Here is a 23,548-nt window from a genome sequence, read left to right on the forward strand (position 1 = left end):
TAGCTATTCATAGATCGGGTACGTGCTCATTATGTTTGTATTCTCTTGATGCTTTATTTTGAGTCAATAAAATCTACCCTTTGCCAAAAAACAAAGAATTTTTGTGAAGGATTCGAACAGAAGTTCCGTAACTTTTGGACCGCAATAGCATATGGACATTGTGAGGGGTGGCATTTACGAACATTTTGCCGGCAGTTTCTTAAGATACGCCTCTCAATATTTTCGGAGACGCATAGCAGTTTTTCTTTTAAGAAGGAAATTTTGAGTCAAAAATAAGCAGAAATTTTGAGTAAAAAACAAGTAGAAATTTTTAGTCAAAAACAAGCAGAAACTGCCATCGTTTGATCTCGCGTCGCAACTAAAACTGCCAGCAGAATACATTTGTTTGGTATCCCCTTTGCAGGGAATGTAAACCAGGTAGCATTACCATAACTTTTTGATTGGCATGTGTTGTCCGGTTTTGGCAACATAGTATTTTCACACGTGATTGATCTAGCTGGTTAAAATTTAGCATTAAATTTTTGATAACGTTAAATTTCTTATGCAACAAGTTGGATTCTTTCGATCTATACTTCTTCATCAGCAATGGTTGTTGCTCTGGTGCGCTAGCCCTATGGGGCCTTAGCATGACGACTCCCAACTGTCTACTACAATAAGTTTGGCCTAGCTTCGATGCAGGAGAGGTGATTACGGCGGCGCGCCTTTAGCTCGCGCGAGTATGTCAACTTCAATTAATCGATCTGTATCGTAATAATTGTCGTGATTTTAGTTCAAGCATGAAAAATCATGATAAAATACTGGAATCGCAAGGATTTTCCATGCTTACTAAAGAATATCATCCTTGCGACAACATAATTTGTGATAAAAAAAAAAGTTAGGTTTATCATGCTAAAAAATTTGACATTCGATTTGCACCAAAATCTAACCCAATTTTCTCATCCAAGCATAATCTAATTTTGGACAACATAGGTATAAATTATACGACTTCCAAACCCAAATGATAGGTGCCACATGTGTGGCACGAAATAATACCGACGTGATGTTTTTTACACTAAAGTTGGCATCCGAAAAAAAAATACCAAAAAACTAAAACTTGACATCCAAACAGAAAATTGTCATGCTTCACGACTTAAGTTTTCATTCAGTTATAACTAAACTTGCTATAAAAACCGTCAGGGCGGAATTACTTCGTGCCGCACGTATGGCACTTACCAGGGTCCCTTCCAGAAACTTTTGGAATTTTGACGTGTAATTCACACCACTGTTTATTCAATACCCCTCAAAACATTCTCATTACAAACTGCTAATCAAGTGAAAGAATAAATTTAAATTGCAAAGAAAATTGTAAGGTCAGCAAACCGACTAAAAAAGCTACAACCCTCGACAGAAGACATCAATCGCAAATTAACGAACAAATCAAATTAGAGAGGAAACCAACGGCTCTGATCCTCTGTGACTAGCATTTGGGGAGATCAGCCGGTGGGGGGAGCAACTTCTGGTTCGGAAGGCTTCCGTCTAGTACCAGCCATGCCATTCTCAATCCCCATGTCGTGTGCACCTCCAAATGGCAATGCATGAACCATACACCTGCACGTACATGAATATGATAGGTAGTATGAGCATGGACATAAACATTCTTTCAGTACGGTTTGCATTTAACTCTAGGTACCTGGGTTATCGGCGAGGAAGCGGATGGCGACCCACCCGCCGGCGGGCACCCCAACGGTGTTCCGCTCTACCGGGTCGACGAGGTTGAACTTGGCCGGATCGTTCACGGCGTCGTAGTTGCCAAACCCTTGCCCGACCACAAAGAAGTTGAAGCCGTGCAGGTGCAGGGGGTGGCTCTCGAAGCCGAGGATGCTCGTGTCCTGCATCACCAGCTCCACCGAAGCGTTGAATGGCAGCACGAGGAGCTTGGTTCCCTTGGCCACGTTCGTGTTGTTCGGCGGCGCCCCCGTGTAGTTAAATTTCAAGAGGGGCGTGACCGGGAAGTTGGACCCGTAGACGCCCCGGGACACGCCGGTGAAGTGCGACTGAAGGAGCGCCGTGGAAGGGAGCACCAGGGAGACGTTGTTCATGGCCGCCGCGAACTGCGTTTTGTTGGTGGGCCCCTGGCACGTCGTGTTCGCGGGGCACGGGAGCGTGCCCAGCCCGACCGTGAAGAAGAACCGCTTGTCCACCGACCGTGGCACGGCCGCGGGGTACTGCGGCGTGGCGAGGCTGCGGAGCTTGGAGGTGAAGTTGGTGACGAAGCCGGTGTCGTTGAACCGCGGGAGAACTGGCTTGAACAGCGGCAAGTCCTTGTCAAAGCTTGACATGGAGGGGGAGCCGGGCTTTTGGTACTCGAGAATGCCCGCGACGGTGGTGTTATCGAAGGTGCCGGGCCTGATGGTGGAGTAGGGCGCGGCCAACATGTAGAAGTTAGCCTTGGGGTAGAACGGCTTGGCGGTGAGGAGTACGTTGGTGGTCTGGCCCGGGGAGATGATCAGGGTCTTGACGGTGAAAGGCTTGACGTAGACGGCATCGACCTCGACGACGGTGAGCGTGTGATTGGCGACGGAGAAGAAGAGCTCGTCGTTGAGCGCGGCGTTGACGAGGCGCAACATGTACGTTTTCCCCGGTTCAACCTTCAGTTTGAAAGTGTCTGCGACGTGTCACCATACACACAACACCTCTATAAGTAGCTGGCACGTTTTGCAAACCTGTGACTCACAGTGGCTACAAAGAAGAATAGAAAACATGTGGTAGTACCTTTGGCGGAGCAGTTGTAGAGCGGCCCAGGGAGCCCGTTGATGGTGAAAGCGTCGGAGATATTGGGTGCTCCGCCCGTCCGGAGCGCCTGCCTGACCACCGCCTCCGTGTCGGCCCTCCACCACTCGCCCAAGACGACCGGGACCTCCTCGTGCGGCGGGGGGAACGGGTAGGGCACGCCGTGCTTGGGGAGGATGACGATGGCGCCGTAGACGGTGGCGCGCAGCCAGGAGATGTGCGCGTGCCACCACAGCGTGCCGCGCTGCCCGGTGACGGTGAAGTCGTAGACGTAGCTCTGGCCCGTCTGGATGGGGCACTGCGTGACGTAGGCCGGGCCGTCGGCCCAGCCGCTCCGCAGCTGCCGGATGCCGTGCCAGTGCAGCGTGACGTTGTGCGCGACGCGGTTGGTGACGCGGACGACGACGCGGTCGCCTTCCCTCGCCAGCAGCGCCGGCCCGGGGTACTCCCCGTTCACCGTCACGATGCCCTTGGTGCCGCACAGCCTCGTCACATTCGCCATTTGCACCTGCATGCATGCAGAGGTACAAGGTTTCGATCAGGACGAGCACCATGCATGAATTCAATGTGATCACATCAAGATGCCGTAGGGAAACGCATGCAGAACGTAGATGAAATGAATCGTGGACATACGTTGAAATTGTAGTGCCTGGTGATGCTCTGGGCTTGGACGATGAGCAGCATCAGGGTTGCCATGAGGAGAGAGCAGGGAGCTGGAAGGCCGGAGGAGATAGCCATGGCCATAGCTTGTAGTCCTTTTGAGCTTCTGTATCTTGAGGCAGCTCTTGAGGAGCAGAGGACCAGATGATGGAGGATGGAATGAATGTTGAGACAAGCACTTGGGCTGAGTTTATATATGCACTGAACAGGAGGTCCCAAACGTGTGGCAACTACGTACCACCGGCCGGCCGGGCCATTTGCTTGAGGTACATGCATGAATGGTCGCATGACAGACAGCTGCCCCATGGCTTAGGCGGCAATTCTCACGGCTTCAAGCGAGAGAAGCTTGAGCTGGACTGCTGGAGCGTGCTCTAGCTTAGCTTTGGAGTGTGGCTAAAGCCAGTGCACTCGATCCTTTTGCCCTATCCTTTTGCCCTGTAGTTTAGTTTGCATGCCCGGGTCACGTACCGTTTCCATTGCAAAGCACACTCAGCGCGCATATGATACGTACATTAACTCAAAATTAGGCTGCGCAGCTTAGTTAATCGAGGCGATCACGTGTATGATACTCCAGCAAAGTTTAATAATTAGTTAGTCCAGGAAGATAAAGAACAGCGAGATGGATAGTTACTTCTGTTAGTTAGTCACCGTCACCACACCAACCTGCATAGCTAGCTAGCTAGCTAGTACTCCTATCTTCTTGTAAATAAATAAGTTCACTGGTCGCTAAGCAGTAAACGTCAGTTCGTCGTGCCAACTCCAGCGCATGCCAACTCCAGCGCACCACTCTAAATGGACGTCGGTTTGGTTCGAATTCTGTCCGTTTGAAACGGACAATGAAATCGTGTCTGGACCATTTTTGAGATGCGGTGTACGTGCGACCAACACGCGAACAGTGGCGGAGACGGGGGACCAGCAGAGGCCCTGGCCCCCTGACATTGGGAATTTGCTAATAATTCACTGATGAACAGTGCATAATTAGCACTATTTTGATGCTAAAAGTCTATTTTGCTATACTTTGGCCCTCCTTAACCTACTTTGACAGCACTCGGCCCCCCTATCCACATTTCCTGGCTCCGCCACTGCGCGCGGACGCATCCTTTGGCCGCATCATGTCCGCCTCTTTTTTCAAACGTAAATTTTCGAATAAACCACGCCCATAGTTCATGCCAGCGGCCCTAGTTCACGCCGGCAATATAGCCCGCCTACATGACCTCGTCGGCAACACAACCAGCGGCCGGCAACACAGCCAGCCTTCAAAATGAATAATTTTGTCGCCGGCAACACAACCAGCCTCCAAAATGAATAGGTTTCTCGCCAGCACAAAGCCAGCGGCCGGCACCCATGCCAGCCTCCAAAAAGAACGGACACGGCCGAACAAACCACCTAGTCCTCCTCTTGTGAGTATGATCCCGTACGAATGCTCTTCTTTCTCCTTTGTGCTTTTGCTCTTTGGGTGAGCTCGTCGATAAACAATGGCTCGCCCCCAATATCGAGGCCTTCCTCTTCTTCATCACCATCACCTTCGCAATAGATGTCATCTTCTTCATGCCACGAGTCACCATGGTCGTACTCAGCATGGTCGTGGGCCTCAATGTCTTCATCGGCAACGTACTGGCCGCGGCCATCCTGACTCTGGGTCTCCTCGGGATCGTAGGCATCGCCATGCCCACCCATCTGGAAGGCCTCGCCACGGCCCTCCTAGATGACATTCTCCATGATCTGGTTGTACTAGGGGTCGTCGACCGTTGGCGTTGGTGTTGGTGTGGGCATTTCGTCAAACGGGACGTGGGACGACAGCATGGTGGCTGTAGACATCGGTCGTGCTTGCTTTTGTTGCATCTCGACGGACGGCCGGCCGCTGCTGCTGGACCCCGGCGTGACGTTGAGGTCGATGACGGCCGAGGGGCGCGGGGTGGACGACGCGATCACGCCAACGTCCGGCGACCTCGAGAAACGGGTCTGGCATTCGCACCTTGGCGGAGGAAAATTGGGCGACAAAGGTGTGGTCCGCGATGTCGGCGAGGGGCACTGCGGAGGCCGGGCGACTGACAAGCCTGTGCTCGCCGGGCCGGCGGGCGCTAGCGAGAAACTCGCCGGACGGCAAATCCCAAGCATGAGGAAGGCATGCGCTTTGTTGACGATGTACTCCTCGTCGACTTCGGCCTTGCGCCGCGTAGCCTCCAACGCAGCGCGGTCGGCGGCGAACTTGGCCGCGGCGTTCTTGCCCTTGGCCGCCGCCCTCCGGTTCATCCTCTTGGCCGATTCCGTGTCCAACTTTGCGAGCTCTATCGGCGTGAGTTCCGACCGCGGCTTCTTCGGAGCCTTGGCCACCGCCTTCTTCTTCACCTTTCTGGGCGGGTCGACGGCCTGGACGCCGGAATTCGACGGGGCATCGTCCATGGCGGGAGGGTGGTGGGCGGGACGTGGAAGAGTGTTTGGGGGAAAATGGCGCGAAATGAGGCGCCGGGCGGGTGCTTTGTGCCACCGACGGGCGGGCCAGGGGTGGACAAGCGCGCGTCCCGCCCGTCCGCGCGTTGTCCGTTTCACCTCAAAAGCGTCCCAAACTTGGGATTTTTTTTTTGAAATTGTGATGATTTTTATAGCAAATTCGAAAACTATACGCCCTAATGCATAAAAATCGAAACTATGACCCCGTCGGCCTTCTGTTGGCCGAAGAGGGACTTTTCGGCCTACCATTGGCCGAAGTGGGCTCTTCAGCCTCCCGTTGGCCGAAGAGTGCCTAGCTGGGCCGAAGATAGTATCTTCGGCTTCCCGTTGGCCGAAAAGTGTCAGGGGAACAAAACGCAATTAATATGGCCTCACATGAAAAAGTTATCAACATGAAAAATCTTCGTCTCGTCGAAAGGGTTGATTTTGATATAAAATCTACTTAATACGAGGTCGTATGCAACCTGTAGAGTCAAAATAAGGTCTGGGGCAGAAGCTGCAGAGTTACTTCGGACAGACCGGATGTCAGAAAATTTGTCACGGGACACCCGGTGCACTCGGTGAGACGGTGTGGAATATAGAAGAGTACACAAATTTGTTCACGTTTACTCGGTGAGACCGAACCAAACCACTCGGAGGCTCCGAATGGATCCGAAAAATTGCCAAAGATTCCTGTCCGAGTTAAAGTTAGGATTTTTTATCCGAAAAATTGTTCGTCTGCACCGGGAAGACTACTTGCGTACCGCGCTTCCGGCCGGGTCTCCTTCGACGTGAGCTACGGACCATCACCCCCGGCGTCGAGGGTACACGGTGACGTTTTTGTGTGCATCACCCCCGGCGTCGAGGGTACACAGTGACGGGCCTGAGAGGTGACCATTGCCTCTACTTTGCATGGTGGATGACGCCACCGCCGAAAGTTTTGGTCTCAATTCCTGCCATCGCAACAGAGACATTTCTTCAATGCCGGCATGTGTCTCCCTGGTGCAGACGAACAATGCCCACATCGATTTATGAGGCGGCTGGACTTCCCGTACAATAAAATGACTAAAAATTATATCCAAAAATCTTTGGCAATATTTTCGGAGCCTCCGAGTGGTTTGGTTCTGTCTCATCGAGTGAACGTGACCAAACTTGTATACTCTTCTGTATTCCACACGGTCTCACCGAGTGCACCGGGTGTCCCGTGACAAATTTTCTGACATTCATTCGGTCTGTCGGAAGTAACTCTGCAGCTTTTGTCCCTGACCTTGTTTTGGCTCTACAGGTTGCATACGACCTCGGATTAAGACGATTTGTATATCAAAATCAACCGTTTCGACGAGGCGAAGATTTTTCATGTTGATAACTTTTTCATTTGAGGCCATATTAATTACGTTTTGTGCCCCTGACATTTTTCGGCCAACGGGAAGCCGAAGAGTGCTCTTCGGCCAACGGGGAGCACTCTTCGGCCAACGGGAGGCTGAAGAGCCTACTTCGGCCAATGGTAGGCCGAAAAGTCCCTCTTCGGCCAACAGAAGGCCGACGGGGTCATAGTTTCGATTTTTATGCATTATGGCGTATAGTTTTCGAATTTGCTATAAAAGTCATCATAGTTTCAAAAAAAATCTAAACTTGGACCGGGGATGGGTCAAAAGCGGACAGAAAACGAACAAAGGTCCGTTTGCGCCCGCGCGCTTGATCGTCTGGTATGTCCGTTTTGCCCCCAAACGGACGCACCCGAACAGCATGGGGTCGCGCGTTGGAGTTGGCCTCATGTAGTACTACTTGCATTCGTCCTCCTACGCTCCAGTGTGAATACACTGTGTTTCTTTTTTGTTTAACAGGAATACACTATGTTCATGTCCAGTACACCAACGTTTGCATGATCACTTCACAAATTTTGCATGGATATCTGGGCCTTCCGTGGATACAGTAGGTGCAACATGCCTACCTAGCTAGTTGTTGGTGTCTTTGACGTGTGCCCTCGACTTCTTCCCTTGTACAATTCCCAACGAAGAGAAGGATGCTTGACCCAACCCGATCGGCAATCTCCCTTGTATTGTATATTGTCGGTGAGGACCAGTTCATACCTTTCCATGCACTTCTTGCTTGCCGTTTTGTTTGTTTATTTATTATTAGGAGGGATGTTTGATCCGGTGCCAGAAATTGGCTAACCACTATTTTGGGTATAGCCAATAATTGGCAAAAACCAAACCACACTAAATGTAAATGGTGATAACGTTCTTAGAGGTACTCAAGACTAGGTCATCCAATAGATAGCCAAGTTTTTAGGTTTGTCGAATGCTTGCATGCTTAAATTAGGGTAAGAAAATATTGTCCAAACAAGTATAATTTTTATAGGGGGGTCGAGAGAAAATTGATATTCGGTTTGGGTAAGTTTAATTTATTTTGTTTCAGAGGTTACATTTCAAAATCTATTACACTACAAATCATGACATTTTAAAACAAAACAAAAAACATTATGTACTACTCTATAAAACAAGATAAATTGGCGAAGTCAAAAAACATAGCACAAATATGAAAATCAACAACGGGCAGTGCATACATGCATTGGATGTCAAAACAAGTTTTTTTTAGAGAGAGAACATGAGAGTTTGTCAAAACAAGTATTACTCCCTCCCTTGCGGAATAACTGGCGTGATTTTAATTCAAATTTGAACTAAAACCACGCCAGTTTATTTCCGAACAATGTGTGCTTGGAAAGCAGACAGGCCCAAGCAAAACACACGACGCGTGCGTTGAATTGTCAAGTAAACGGCCCAACCAGAGAGAGTGGGTAGGTTTGGTGTTGAATAAGGAAGTGGGCTCTTGGTTAGGCAGCCAAATACCCCTACAAAAAGGTTAGGCAGCCAAATTACGTCAAATCACAAAAACAAAAATGAACGGCTCAAAAAATTGTGCCATGTGTAAACTTTTTTTTTGAATTGTTTGGATTACTTACCTCATGTGTCAGTGGTTGTGTAAACTATTTAATACTATGTTTAAAATGTTCATAGATTTCAGAATTGATATTCATTTATAAAAAAGATAGTCATGCTTTTCTTTTGCGAAACACCGGATCTATTATAAAAGTTCATCGAAAGTACAAAGCACGTCAAATGTAATAAAAAAATACATCGAGGTCTCTGGACGACCACTGCGCCCTCGGAACAAGTTGCCGATGCGCCGCTAGTCAGTTTGACCTTGTCCATGACAGCCGAAAAGTTTTCTTGCACATGATCCTGCGGACCAGCGTCTTGGAATCGTAATCGTCGTCGTTGAACCCTTGGATCGATTTGAAGCACCGGCACCAAATCTCGCTGTCGCACACATACGGTGAGAAAACCTAACCTCACTGTCCCAAGGAGGCGGCAGAAATCTACATTGATGCTTCGTCGACTTTATCCTGCCCGCAAATTCAAGGACCAAAGCCCGGAAGACCAACTCAAAAATGAAAACACCGCCATCTGAACACTGACCTGCAAAGATAAAAAATCCTAACCTAAACTACTAGGCAAAGCCGAGACACCGAAATTCCCCTAACTGCCGCCAGCCGAGGCGCAACTCAATCAGATCTTGGGGAAGTGTATCAATGCTCACATCCGTTTCACAAACGAATGAAAACGGGAACAAATTTGAACATGAACCTGTTGGTCAAACGACACAAAAAACCCTCTGCCTCAATCTGAACCGTGACTCTGATATCACTTGTTAGATAAAACGAGACAGTCAAGACGCAAATTTGTTAAACCCTTGCAGGACAACCACGAACTTGCGAAAGCGTAACTTCACTATAATAGAGGAATTTACATAGAAAAAGTCAATTTAACCGAACTATTATACAGTACTAGTACCTTATATAACACGGCAGCAAGTTTACAAGAACTAGACGGTGGGACTACATGGTATATATATAGAGGCCAACAAATAAGAGTACTTGTATACTCATACGTGCCAGTACCAACACAAAGCTCTACAGCACTCAGTACTAAGTATAGCATGAGACATAGAATTCGTATCACAATTTTACACATTCACAAGACTAATCTCAGGCAAGTAGAATCACAAGTGATTGTTTCCGAATTAGAAATGAAAACCGGTTTCAGGACGGCGGGCATCCGACAGTAAAAAATGTTTGGCGCTGTTCCAGCTAAAATGTTCCCCAGTTCCAATCTCCAAACCTCTTCCATTTCTGCAGAATAATGTCAAGGCTTCCTTCTTCTATGGTGGTGCAAAATTGCACTGACGAATGAACGAGTCGTCGTAATCCACATATTTCGTCCAAAGCTGCCTGAACTGATTCATACCAATATCCAGCCAAGGCTTCATGTTACCATTGAAATGCACAACAGCAGCGTTTCTAATCTCCTCCATGCTGATGCTTGGATTATACCCGAGCCCAAGGACATGCCAAGATTTGTCAAGAGGCTTTGTCGTCGAGTAGAATGTGATTAAACCTGGGGGCAATGTTCCCAACTTCCATAATAACCGGTTCTCATTCTGAAGATGACACCGCCAGCAAAGATACATATATCAGATATGCCCTATTTTATACTCCCTCCGTTCCTAAATATTTGTCTTTCTAGAAATTTCAACAAGTGACTACATACGGAGCAAAATGAGTGAATCTACACTCTAAAATATGTCTATATACATCCATATGTGGTAGTCCATTTGAAATCTCGAAAATGACAAATATTTAGGAACGGAGGGAGTATAACAAATTAAGTATTGACAGAGTTTCCCCATCAGGGTGAACTATTGCATCTAGAATTATAAAGGCTACAGTTTCATTCTTTCAGGGGACATACAAACGGTAAGTTCAGTAAGCTTTCTTGTTGCCCTGCTAGGCTAAGGCTGCCCGTAATGGGAGTATCAATAGGTAGTATCATGCATGCCAACTAGGCAATTTTTATGAGGTGGCATAGAAGGATCGCGTATCATATCATGATACCGTATCATATTAAATGATGTGCTACTATGTGTCATGCATGTAGTACCATACACTAGTATCATATGCATGATACTAGTATATGATACTCCCCACTACGACCAGCCATGCTATATAAGCTCAGGGGATATAACTTTCTGTCCAGCTAGCCTATATCCTCAGAGGGCATGGAAATGCTAACTTCAGTCATTTATCTTGCTTTGCTGGCAAGCTATAAAGTTGGCCTTAGGTCTTTAACAAGACATAATATAATTTAACTAGATCGGCGTAATAACTTAAACTATATTTAATTGTATTTTATTACACAAAGTAATACAGTATTAGCTATCATCATTTCTTGCTAATTGGTCCATTTGCAGAGAACAACTTAGCGGCACATAAACATTTATTGCTAATTAGAAGTTCTTAAAATTTTAGCAATGAAAGAATCAGTATCAGGGTGATGCAAGGAAACAATACCTGAGTCTGCCAGTAATGGTACTGCTCGGTAGATTTCTCCCTCCTCCAAGAATTAAGATCAAAGAAGTTCATGCCATAAGCCCAGCCACATGCATTAGGATTGAACTTTGCTTTGATAAGGGGGTGCGAGAAGTTCATATACTGCCAATAACGATGAAATGACCCAAAGCATGTTTCTACTGCTCCATTCACCTTCCCATCCATGTCAATCTTCCACAATCCTGTAAGATCCCGCTGTACCACGACATCATCATCCAAGAAAAGAATCTTTTGCAGCTTGGGGTACATCTCAGGCAAGTAGAATCGCAAGTGATTAAGCATAGAAAGATACTTGGGATTCCTGAACTTCATATTGCTAGCGTCTTTGGTGGCATTCTCAAGCTTATTCTCGAAATAGAATTTTTGGAGGTTTGCTGACTCCAGTTGCCGGAGCACAGGAACATAGGAGGAGTTAAGAAATTTGTAATCTTCATATGCTTTGACCTCATAGTGTGCACCTTGTAAGTCCATTAGGCGGATTATCACCTGCAGATGGCACAACTTTTACCCACTTTGAAGAAAATATCAACGGAACCACAGAGTCTAGAACAATTTTTGTCTTCAAGGTACCATTAAAAACTCATCAGAAGAACACTTAAACATACTGGCAATTCTTTTTTTGTCACCTAAACATACTCTGCTTCCTTCTTCTTCTTTTTTGTACTCCCTCCGTCCCATAATGTAAGACGCATTTTGATACTACACTAATATCAAAAAACGTCTTACATTATGGGACAGAGGGAGTAATTTTTTAGTCAGCTATCAAATATTTCATATAGTAATTTTTATTTCGCAGGGTCTCTGGCCCCTAAGTTTGTTACATAGTTAGATCCCACGGACCTCATTTGTTAGCAGCTTAATGCATCGCTTCTTGGACACTCAGGTAAGTCATAGAAGTACTACCAAATATCAACATCATGTTGATTGGTTTCGACTCCTTTCTGCTTCTACCGAATCTACCATTAAGCTTACATTTTAGAGCAAGTACGATTAATTGATTGTTGAAATATTTTATGCATGGGAATGGTACGAAGGCTGCAATAGTGCAGATTTCCCAGGATTGTTAAGAAATTGTGGCGATGATGATGGTATTTCTTCCAGCAAATGAGTAATTGCTTACAGAGAAGCTAGCACAAGATACCCAATATGCATCGTAATCTGCAACCGCTATGTCTTCTAATCTCAAGAGTACACAGTAAGAGTGAATTAGATACGTACCACTGTTGACTCCTTAGATTTTTTTAAGGCGATATGCACATAAAAAATATCTGCTGATTAATATGTTACTTGTATTACACTGAGTACAAAATCCCTTAGGTGCTATACATGCCAACTGTTGCAAGCCTAGCATCATTTTTACTTGTACTAAGGTTTTTTTTTTTTGCGGGGAGACTTCTACTAAGGTTGTACTCGTCATTCAGTACATTCTCTGAGGAAATGAATAAAATTAAGAACCTAAGTCAGTCTTGGTTTTGCTAGTAATTAGTAGTAAATAATCACAACTGGTGAAATACATTACTTCTACGATGACATCTAAACAAACCAATCTCTCTCTTTATCCTGTTATCTACTAGTACTATATAAGATCGGAAAAACATAGTGACGACATAGGGCATATGCAAGATGGAGAAACATCATGGGACAAACCTGCATCGCCCCGAGGTTCATTCGGTCGGTCACCACATGGAAGACGTGCTTTGAGGGGTCCAACGAGTTGGCTACGCAGGAGCGGACGACGACAGAGGCGGCGAGCACGTTGTCCGAGAAGATGGCGTAGTGGAACAGCACGGGGTCCTCCAGCGCCGCAGGCGGCGGCACCGGGTCCGCGAACTTGTCAGGCAGCGCGATCCGCTCGGCGGTGAGGCGGACAGCGAGGCAGTGGAGCGGCTTGGGTATGGATTTGGCGGCGATGAGCGAGGCGAAGGCGCCGCGCTTCTTGGCGCGCGCGAGCAGCTCGTTCTGCGCGAAGATTGCGTCCTTGAGGCGCTGGATTTTGAGCTGCGGGTCGAAGAGCGGCTTGGCGTCGGCGATGGCGGCGCGGGCGGCGCGGATCAGGTCCTTCGCCTGGAGCTCGAGCCGGCGCGCCTGGTCGCTCTGGGACGCCGGCTCGGACGCGGAGGCGGCGGCGCCTAGGTCCCGGAGCGTGGCGGTGAGGTTGCGGTGGAGGGAGGAGAGGAGGCGGAGGTGGCGCGCGCGGTCGAGGTGGAGGCGGCGGGAGGCCGCGGCGAGCGCGGCGGCGGAGGCGGCCGCGTCCGAGGCCTGCTTCCGGATCTGCTCCGCGCGGAGGCGGTCGCCATTCACGGCCGCGGACCCGCCGCCACCGCCTACGGCGGGGGGTGCGGCGGCGAGGAGGAGCAGGAGGAACGCGAAGACCGCAGCGGGGAGGGCGGCGCGTCCGGGGCTTGAGGCAGCGGCTGCCATGGCTTCAGTGCTCGCGAGGTTCGGCAGCTCGCCGCATTGGAGGGAGAGTGATTGGGGTTGGGGAGGAAGTGGGGATGAGACGAGAGGGATTAATGCTTGGGCAGTGGCAGTGGCACTGGCACTGGCAAGAGGATTTATGGTGATGGTCCTGTTTTTTATTTAGGTACAAATCAGGAACCACGCGTCGGTGGGGAGTGCAAGTCGGCCGGAATTCTGGTACTGGCCGCTGTTTTCCTTTTCTATAGTGGAACAGCAAGAGTATAATTTACTCCCTCCGTTCGTAAATGTAAGTCTCTGTAGAGACTTCATTAAATATACATATGGAGCAAAATGAATGAATTTAAACTTAAAATGCATCTATATACATTCGTATGTGGTTTATAATGAAATCTCTACAAAGACTTACATTTAGGAACGGAGGGAGTATATTAATAAAAAAGTAGTTTTTACATCTTAAAAAAGATCCAACTTCAACAAATGATGAACGGTGATGTAAATGGAAACTCTGATAGGTGATGTAAACTAAAGATGTCATGGCGTGGCTGCTGTAGTTGTTGTACAACCGCTGTTCATCAGCCGCACAAATTTAAATAAAGGATCCGTCTATGTTACATCTAGATGTAAGATAATATCTCACATCTTAAGGGTTCATTCTGAATTATTATGACCCTTCAGGTTGACAACGCGATGGCTTTTCAACCTCCAGCCTGTTTGTTTGTCCGGCATGTTTGTTTTGTGCAAAAGGCACAAATTTGACCTCGAAACGAAACTATTTCACAAGTGAACTGTTTTTAAAAATATTTCACCCAGTTGACCTTTAATGTGTAGCGCCTGATAGCAAGGCGTTGCACTCTACTATGCAGCGCCTAACACTCAGGCGCTACACCTTGCCGCGCCTAACAGCTAGACGCTGCACTACATCGTGCAGCGCCTAACTGTAAGAAGCTGCACAGTAGAGTGCATGCCTCTAATGTGTAGCGCCTGACAGCAAGGTGTTGCACTCTACTATACAGCGCCTAACACTCAGGCGCTACACCTTGCCGTGCCTAACAGCTAGGCGCTGCATTACACCGTACGCGCCTAGCTGTAAGGAGTTGCACAGTAGAGTGCAGTGCCTAATTGTAAGGAGCGGCATAAAAGAGTCAGCGGTGTAAAATATTTTCAGAAACAGTTCATTTTATGAAATACTTTGGCTTTAAGGTCAAACTTATCAATTTTGCCTTTGTTTTGTCGCTGCCCATCGCCCGGCGGGCTGCGTATTTTTTTTTTTGGAGGTGGATAGGCGCTCCTGCTGCTGCTAGTCCCCGGCCTGTTTGTTTTGTCGCTGTCCACCGCCCGGCGGGCTGCGTTCTTGTAGGCATCCTTTGCTGCTGCTGTTGCAAGTCGTACTGGTACTAGATGATAGCTTGGAGGGAAACTTTTGGTTCATGTGTACATATGTATCCTATATAAAAAAATTAACAATTCAACAAAAAGTCAAAAAAAAATTGAAAATATTTTTAAATAAACTTTACCTTTCATTGTACTAGTGAAAAAAGTTTCAAAACAGAAAATTCCTCTTTGACTTCTTTCCAGAAAAGACAAATTTTTGATCAAAGTAGTATAAATAGTGACCTACAATAGCAAATAAAATTTGTCTTTTTCGTTGTGAAATCAATGTAGATTTTTTTAATGTAAATTTATATACTACTGTGCAAGTAAGTTAAGTTTAATCTAAAAATACTTTTAAAGTATTTTGACTTTTTGTTTAATTATTAAAGAAAATACCCCATATAGGGTGTATATACATGCGAGAACTAAAGAGTATTTCCCATAGCTCCTGTCCCTTCCTCCTGTCCTGCTGCTGCTAGTCATACTAATACAGTACAGCTCGCGTCCCTTCATGAGCCCCGCGCTCCAGCATGTGAGAGATAGAGGCCAGCTATAGGATTTGTGTGACAAGGGGCTCGCGGAGATGGACGTTTCAAAATGAATTGGAGGTTATTATTGCAGTGAGGACGTCCTGAACCAGCTTACATCTGCATCCATTTTATATTAAAAAATGCATTTTAAACATGTTTTAAAACGTAAAAAGAAACAACAAAATTTGACGCACAGATCTTTGCAAAAAAAATTGCGAATTTTTATATTGCCTCTGCAAAAAGGAAATTTCAATGCTTAAAAATAACGTTCAATGACACTATTTTTTTGTCATTTTTCGCAGGTAAAAAAGTATCGCATTTTTTACAAAACTTTCTACAAGCACGTAGAACGCGTAGATGTGGGCATGCAACTTTTTTTTTGAATGTTTGGCATTTGAAATTTGTTTTCCGAGGTGGGTGCATATGTACCAGGTTCATCAATGTATTTCACGTGATTATTGCCGGAGTAATGGCGTATCTAGGGTCATAAAACATCTAAAGTAATGGTCTGACTCCCTTTTGTATTAGTTGCACAGAGCAAGATACACCAAAATGACACTACCAAAGCGGAAACCGTGCCCTTACTTGTGAAGCAAACCCACGGGCAAAAAGCAAAAAGAATCTCTAGTTGCAAGTTTTTGACAAGGAAAATATATTAATATCGCGAAGATACCAATTCTCTAGTTGCAAGTTGATGGTGAAGTCGCAACCAAGGTGGAAAATGTCGGACCAAATTGCGAGTCAAGGAGTAGTACTGCACTAAAAAGGATCAAAAGGCCCAGCTGCATGTCGATGATGGATTTGCAACTGGAACAAAAAATTAGTCGGGTCCAGTTTCAAGTCAATGGTTGACTTAAAACTAGGGGAAATCTGCCCTTATTGGCGAGTCGATGGTGGACTTCAAATGTGGCGAAAAGAAAAGGTTGGGCCCAGTAGTGAGTCAAAGGGTGGACTTGCAAAAATTGGGGCAAAAAAATGGTTGGCCCAGTTGGGAGCTAAGGGTGTACTTACAAATGGATAAAAAATATGGGTCGAGCCCAATTGCGAGTCGATGATGGACTTGCAACTAGGTAAAAATGATGGGCCCAGTTGTGATTCAAGGATGGACTTGCAACTGGGGCAAAAGAGGACCAAGGGCCCAATTGCATGTCAATGGTGGACTTGCAATTGGGACCAACAAAAAGGATCGGACCCAGTTGTGAGTTAAAGGGTGGACTTGCAAAAATTGGGGCAAAAAAATGGTCGGCTCAGTTGTGAGGTGATGGTGTATTTACAACTGGGATAAAGAATGGGTCAAGCCCAATTGCGTGTTGATATGGACGTGCAACTAGGTAAAAAATGATGGGCCCGGTTGCGAGTCAAGGATGGACTTGCGACTAGGGAAAAGAGGATCAAGGTCCCAATTGCATGTCAATGGTGGACTTGCAATTAGGACGAACAAAAAGGAGCCGGCCCAGTTGCGGGTCGAGTTTGGACATGCAACTAGGACAAAAAAAAGGTCAGGCCCCGTTTCGAGTCGCGTGTCAACTTGCAACTAGGACAAAAAAAGGTCGGGAGCCAGTTGCGAGTCAAGGGCAGACCTACAATTGGGACAAAAAAGATCCGGTCTTAGTTGCGAGTCGAGGGTGGACTTGAAATTGGGACTAAAAAAGCTCGGACCCCAGTTGCGAGTCGATGGTGGACTTGCAACTCAGACAAAAAAGCTTGGGCCCCAATTGCGAGTCGAGGGTGGACATGCAACTGGGACAAAAGAAGGTCGGGCCCCATTTGTGAGTGGGGAGTGGATTTGCCACTAGGGAAAAAATGGTTGGGTCCAAGTTGTGATTCGAGGGTGAACTTGTGACTTGGACAAAAAAGGTCGGGCCCTAGTTGAAAGTCGAGTGTGGACTTACAACTAGGACAAAAACAAATATTGGGGTCCAGTTGCGAGTCAAGAGTGTGATTGCAACTCGGGGGGAAAGGTCGGACTCTAGTTGCGAGTCGAGGGTGGACTTGCAACCGGGACAAAAAATAACGTACCCTAGTTGCGAGTTGAGCATGGACTTGCAACCAGGACAAAATAATGTCGGGTCCCAGTTACAAGTCGAGGATGGGATTGTAATTGGGACAAAAAATGTTAGGACCTAGTTGCAAGTCGATGGCGGACTTGCAACTAGAAGAAAAAAAATCATGCCTCTGTTGAGAGTCAAGGGTGGACTTGCAACTGGGACAAAAAAAGGCCACGCCCCAGTTGCAAGTCGAGGGTTCACTTGCAATCTGCGACAAAAAAAAGGCCTGAGTTGCGAGTTGATTGTAGACTTACAACTGAGACAAAAAAGGATGGGCCACAATTGCAAGTCGATGGTGGACTTGCAACTGAGACAAAAAAAAGATCGGGCCCCAGTTACGAGTCGAGGATGGACTTGCAACTGGGACAAAAAAAAGCATGGGACACACTTCGTGGGTGGACTTTCGACTAAGACAAAAAAAAGTTGAGTCCTAATTGCAAGTCAATAGTGGACTTGCAATTGGGTCAAAGCAGGGACGGAGCTGCATGTCTGCTCCCTGATGCACAGGCATCAGGGTCAAATAGTTTGTCCAGTAGTGATGCTTCCATAATACGTGTGTGCATCAGGTTACACTGGTTGTTGTGCATCAGGGAGCAGAAAATTTGCGCCAGCGATGGCCTTTTTGGCTGGAGCCTGTAATCCTTTTGGGCAAGGAAGTCGTGGGCTTTTTTACAGCAGGCCCTAGAAGCTAATTGATGTAGGAAGACGAGAGCCAGCCATGCGAGCCAGAAACCAATTTATCACCGCTAGGTGCACAGCCATGACTCATTTTTTGCGGTCATTTTCTCATGTGTTTTTTTATTCAGGCATGTTTGTATTTATCAAATGTACGTCATAAGCTCTGAAAAACATGAATTGGGATGAAGAGATTCAATGCGATCAAGGCAAGAGGAAATTGGTAGATCACTACAATCTTAATTTAAAAATGTGATAAGAAGGAAGTACTTGGTGAGTGGACCTTATCAACTAAGAAAAAATATTTTGCATGTTCAGAGTTTGGGACTTAAGAGCAAAGGTTTAAGCCTCATTGGTTTGATAGTCTGGGACTGAAAGTCACCAATGATCAATGTGGTTGAGTATTTCATGGCTTTGAAGAAGCAAATGCACTAAAAGGTAACGTGCAAATATTTAGCTACTTAACTACTTTTATTTAGCCATTCTGTGGTCTAAATGAAAATTTCAAGTCCATGTTTTGCCATGTAGATTATCGAACCTTGGTGTTTGGTGGTCTGTTCTGAGATTTGAAATCCAAAACATTTATTCCCAGTGATTTTGTCGTTTGTTTCACCATTCTAGTAACATTTTTGTTGTTGCTTTTTATTTTATTTTGCATGCATTAACTTGCGTTATGTTCGTTAGTGTATGATAGAGGTACGGAACACATTATTACTTGTACACTCTTGCTAGAAAAATTTACGTCATATTGAAGTGGTGCATCAGGGTGACTTTAGGTCCAGCTCCGCCCCTGGGTCAAAGAAAGGTTGAACTCTAGTTGCGAGTCAATGCTGCACTTGCAACTGGGATGAAAAACAAACTGGGTGAAAAATAAAAAAGAATTTTGAATGTGTTCTCATACTTACTTTTTTCCAAATTTTATAAAAATATTCAAAAAAATCTTATTCATGAATTTGAAATAAAAGGGGAAATGTAATAGATAAAATGAAATAGAAAGAAAGAAAACGAACGGACACAAAAAAAGTCGTATAGAGACAATAGAGTAAAAAAATAAAAAAAATTGATAATGGAGGAATGAGAACGGCTGATGAAAGAGAGAGTAACAATAAATAGTGAGAGGGGAGTCGATGAGCCAGCTCTTGATTTGTGAAACAAACGAATGAAAAACAAATCGTGCCACAAATCATTGGCGAGGCCCACAATAAACAAACGAAAAAAGGGCCGAGCCCATCCTACTCGTGACCAGACAACGAGTAGACGACAGCAAAACAGATCAATGAGCCTGCTCATGGGGAAAAAGAAAAAACAACGGCCAGCCCATCGCGTGGAAGTGGACACAGGCTGACGGACGAGTGCGCGAGGGGCCAGATCAGCCTGCGCGAATTTTAAAGAGAAAACAAGATCGGATGGCTCTAGACTTAGATGTGGATAAGTATATCACATCTAGATGTGAAATAGCAATTTCGTTAAATAAAATATTTGATAATCAAATAAAAAGTTGTACATGTCCACAATATCAAGTTACTATATAGTTCATCAAATCCACAACATCAAATGCATCACGCATACAACATAGTTTTGCACAATACACAAACAAATAAATGAAACTAGGCGGCTTTGTCGCCATGATATTTTCAATACTCCTCCATCTTCTGAAGTTGATCATGCAAATCGAAGTCTCTAATTTCATTGTACACCTTCATGAAGTATTTGATTCGCTCATCTCTTCTCATGGGCATAACGCGTATGTCCATCAAGTGATAGAAGGTGTAATTTGAACCCTGTCCACGCTCATTCTCAATGATTATGTTATGCATGATCACTCAAGCAGTCATGATGAAGGGGAGCCTTGGCGCAGTGGTAAAGCTGTTGCCTTGTGACCATGAGGTCATGGGTTCAAGTCCTGGAAACATCCTCTTACAGAAATGTAGGGAACGACTACGTACAATAGACCCAAAGTGGTCGGACCCTTCCCCGGACCCTGCGCAAGCGGGAGCTACATGCACCGGACTACCCTTTTTACTCAAGCAGTCATGATATACCAAAGGATTTTTTTCATTCCAGAATCTAGATGGTCCTCGCACAATAGCAAATTGGGATTGCAAAAATTCCAAAAGTCCTCTCATCATCTTTCCTAGCCGCCGCTTGTGCATCGGGAAAGATGAGTTCTTTCTTACCTTGGGATTTTGAAAGTGGCTTGACAAAAGTACTCCACCTAGAGTAGATGTCATCCGCAAGATAGTACCGTAGTTATATGTGCGGCCATTTGCTTCAAAGGTCACCAGTGGTGCTTCCCCATTTGCTAACTTGGCAAAAAGAGATGACCGGTCGAGCACGTTGATATCATTGCAAGATCTAGGCATGCCAAAATATGAATGCCAAATCCATGTTCCTTGATCGGCAATGGCCTCAAGAATGATTGTGGCATCCTTCCCGCGACCCTTGAACTGTCCATGCCATGCTCTTGGGCAATTTTTTCACTTCCAATGCATGCAATCGACGGATCCTAGCATACCTGGAAACCCACGAGATTTGTTCATCTCCAGCAGCCTCTGAGTGTCCTGAGCATTGGGAGGTCTCAAGCATTTTGCACCAAACACTTCTACAATAGCCTTTGCAAATTGTTTGGCATAGAAGGTAGAAGTACTCTCTGCCATCCATCGCCAAGTTGTCATCAATGTATTTTGCAAAAACACCATAGACCATCATGCACAATGCGACAACGACCTTCTGTTCGGCCTATGTCCGTAACCCTGCATAATTCCTCCTCTGCTCGAAGGATCGGTCATGCTACTTCACAGAATTGCAAATGTGGATGAACAAGTCTTTAGACATTCTGAACCGGCGTAGAAAGCACTTCTTCGGAAAAACGGGTGGTGAACCGAAGTAGTTGTGCATCAACCTCCTGTGCGCGTCCACCCGTTCTCTTCGAATGAATGCACGGCCATAAACAGAACCACCGTGCTTCCGCTTCTTCCCCTTGTGCATTGCCACTAGCATTGCAATGTCCTCTTCTTCATTTAAATCAAATTCCTCATCCGACGAGGAATCGTCCACAAAAGAGGAGTCACACAAGCTCATCTACAATGCGAAAAATCACCATCAAACTACTTTCGATCCCCAACAAAAAAACCTCAAGTTTCATCATTTTTTCACCCTCGGGAATTTCGTCAAACACCCTGCTTGCGGGGTGGGCGAAATCGGCTGGCTGCGGGTTGGGCAGCCATCGGCAGCTGCGGTCGCGGGCGGCGGCGACTACACGACAGAAGAGAGGACCGACGTCGACGGGAGCTCTGTGCGGCAGGCGGGCGGCTTCGCACGCCGGAAGAACGGCCGAGGCTCGCGGCTGTCGAGCGGGCGGAGTGGCGCGCCTCCACTAACTCCTGCGGAGGGTCTAGGCTTGGATGAAGCCTACACCATCGTAGACCTCGCCGGGAAGGCGTTTAGGCTAGCCACAGCGGCCGGAGAAGCTTCGATTCGGCGGCGACCGAAAGTGAATTGGCAGCTCCGGCAGCACGCCGGCGAAGCAGGCGGCGGGGGACGGGGGGGGGGCAAAGTTGCGGCGGGCTCAACGACCGTCGGGCGGGGGTGGCGGCGTCGATTTCAAGTGGATTTGGCTGGCGGCGGAGTCGGACAGCGGCGACCGGTCGTGCGAAAGGGAAGGAAGTGGCAGTTGGGCGGTTGGCGGGCGGGCGCGTCTTTACATCTCCTGGAGTTGGAGATGCAAATTTGCACCGCGAAGTGATATAGTTTACATATTCGAGAGGTAGAGATGTAAATTTTATTTTGCATCTACATCATCTATTAGAGCAGCATTTTTCGGCCTCGAACATGCAAAACATAGTTATTTTTGTATCTATATCTTTTATTGGGGATGTTCTAATATTCCTACTGAATTAGAGTAGCCATGTATTATATGCACACGACGGACTCGTGCACGATTCAGACACGACAAACATCTAGACCATTGGATTGCCTTATTTTTTATCTGCATGGCTTCTAATCATGTTGTGCACAACTCGTCCATCATTAGATCGTGTGTGCAGCGTTTTTTTTTGAAATAAACGAAATTTTATTCATTAGCAATAATCAATACATCGTTTGTGAGAAATGTTACAATTTCACTAATAGGCTCCTCAAACCAAACCGAAGTCGAAAAAAATCTAGCTAATCTAGCAAGTTCATGTGCTACTTTATTTGCCTCTCTATTACAATGTTCGAATTTAGTCATGATAAAATCACAAGCATAGTGATAGCAGTCATCGAAGATTGCCGCCGCCGCTCCCGCTGACTGTCCTCCGTCTTGCATTGTCTCAACCACCTCCAGATTGTCAGAGTTGATGATTAGGTGATTACATCCCGCCCATTGCGCTAAATTTAGGCCAAATTTGAGAGTTAAGGCCTCCGCCATGAGAACGTCCGCACAGTAGTCTATCTTTTCATTCCCTCCTGCAATAAACCTACCTTTGTCGTCTCTCAGTACTGCCCCCATCGTACCCTCCAGCAAGTCATGGTCAAAAGAGGCGTCAATATTGAGTTTCACAAAGCCCCTAGGAGGACATTGCCAACCCCCCTTTTTTATGGACGCATTTGAAGATGATGCATTTACAAAATTATATGTAAGAGCTATGATCCCCATTGAGATCTGAGTCGCATTTTGAGTGAATTCCTTATGCACTAATTTCCTTCTTTCCCACCATAGATACCACGCAGAGATAGCTACCATTTCTCGAACATTTTCGTACCCCATAATGCGCAGATCTTGATCTGGAAGGAGTAATAAGTATTCCAGTATTGCCTCCCCAGCACGATCAATCTCACAAGCTCTCTCAATAATCATATCCAACCCTAGCCTTTTCCAAACCTCCTTCGCTTTTCTACATAGGAAAAGCAAGTGCTTTGTATCTTCTACACCCTGGGAGCATGTAGGACACAAGGGTGAGACCTTCATGTGTCTATTAGTGAGTGTTGCCCGACATGGAAGAGTACCATGTAGTGTCCGCCATAAAAATATTTTGACTTTAGCCGGACAAGATAACTTCCATATCTGACACCATATAGGGTTACGTGTGCTCCGTCCCATCCCGTTGGAATATTTTAGTTTGCTCCCATACTGATAGTTCCACTCCACAGAGTAAGTAGACCGTACCGAAAACAGACCATTTTTTGTATAACTCCAGGCAATAAAATATGTC

General features: G+C 46.3%; 2 protein-coding genes across 2 annotated transcripts; both read right to left on the reverse strand.

Annotated features, from left to right (window-relative positions):
- Window positions 1–1,239: 1,239 nt before the first annotated feature.
- Window positions 1,240–3,574, reverse strand: LOC123164161 (laccase-4). Its single transcript, XM_044581580.1, has 4 exons — window positions 3,403–3,574; window positions 2,752–3,277; window positions 1,670–2,644; window positions 1,240–1,587 (listed from the first exon to the last, which is right to left on the reverse strand). Exons 1-4 carry the CDS (start codon window positions 3,511–3,513, stop codon window positions 1,457–1,459), a joined length of 1,743 nt encoding a protein of 580 aa, XP_044437515.1. The 5' UTR covers window positions 3,514–3,574; the 3' UTR covers window positions 1,240–1,456.
- A 6,057-nt stretch (window positions 3,575–9,631) lies between these two features.
- LOC123170991 (galacturonosyltransferase 8) lies at window positions 9,632–13,888 on the reverse strand (the record flags this gene model as incomplete). The annotated part of the gene is made up of 3 exons (XM_044588674.1): window positions 9,632–10,359; window positions 11,270–11,794; window positions 12,956–13,888. Coding segments are annotated over 3 exons (1,737 nt in total), but the record flags the coding sequence as incomplete, so codon positions are not given.
- Window positions 13,889–23,548: the final 9,660 nt, after the last annotated feature.

The sequence above is a fragment of the Triticum aestivum genome, chromosome 7D (assembly GCF_018294505.1).
Source record: "Triticum aestivum cultivar Chinese Spring chromosome 7D, IWGSC CS RefSeq v2.1, whole genome shotgun sequence".
In the NCBI taxonomy this organism is placed as follows: Eukaryota; Viridiplantae; Streptophyta; class Magnoliopsida; order Poales; family Poaceae; genus Triticum; species Triticum aestivum.

What these genes read in the sequence shown, in the direction of transcription:
- LOC123164161 (XM_044581580.1), bottom strand. Translation starts at nt 3,513, where the DNA reads ATGGCCATGGCTATCTCCTCCGGCCTTCCAGCTCCCTGCTCTCTCCTC. An exon ending in CTACAACTGCTCCGCCAAAG is followed by an intron (nt 2,645 to 2,751) that starts GTACTACCACAT and finishes GACACGTCGCAG; the next exon opens with ACACTTTCAAACTGAAGGTT. An exon ending in CTTCCTCGCCGATAACCCAG is followed by an intron (nt 1,588 to 1,669) that starts GTACCTAGAGTT and finishes ATGTACGTGCAG; the next exon opens with GTGTATGGTTCATGCATTGC.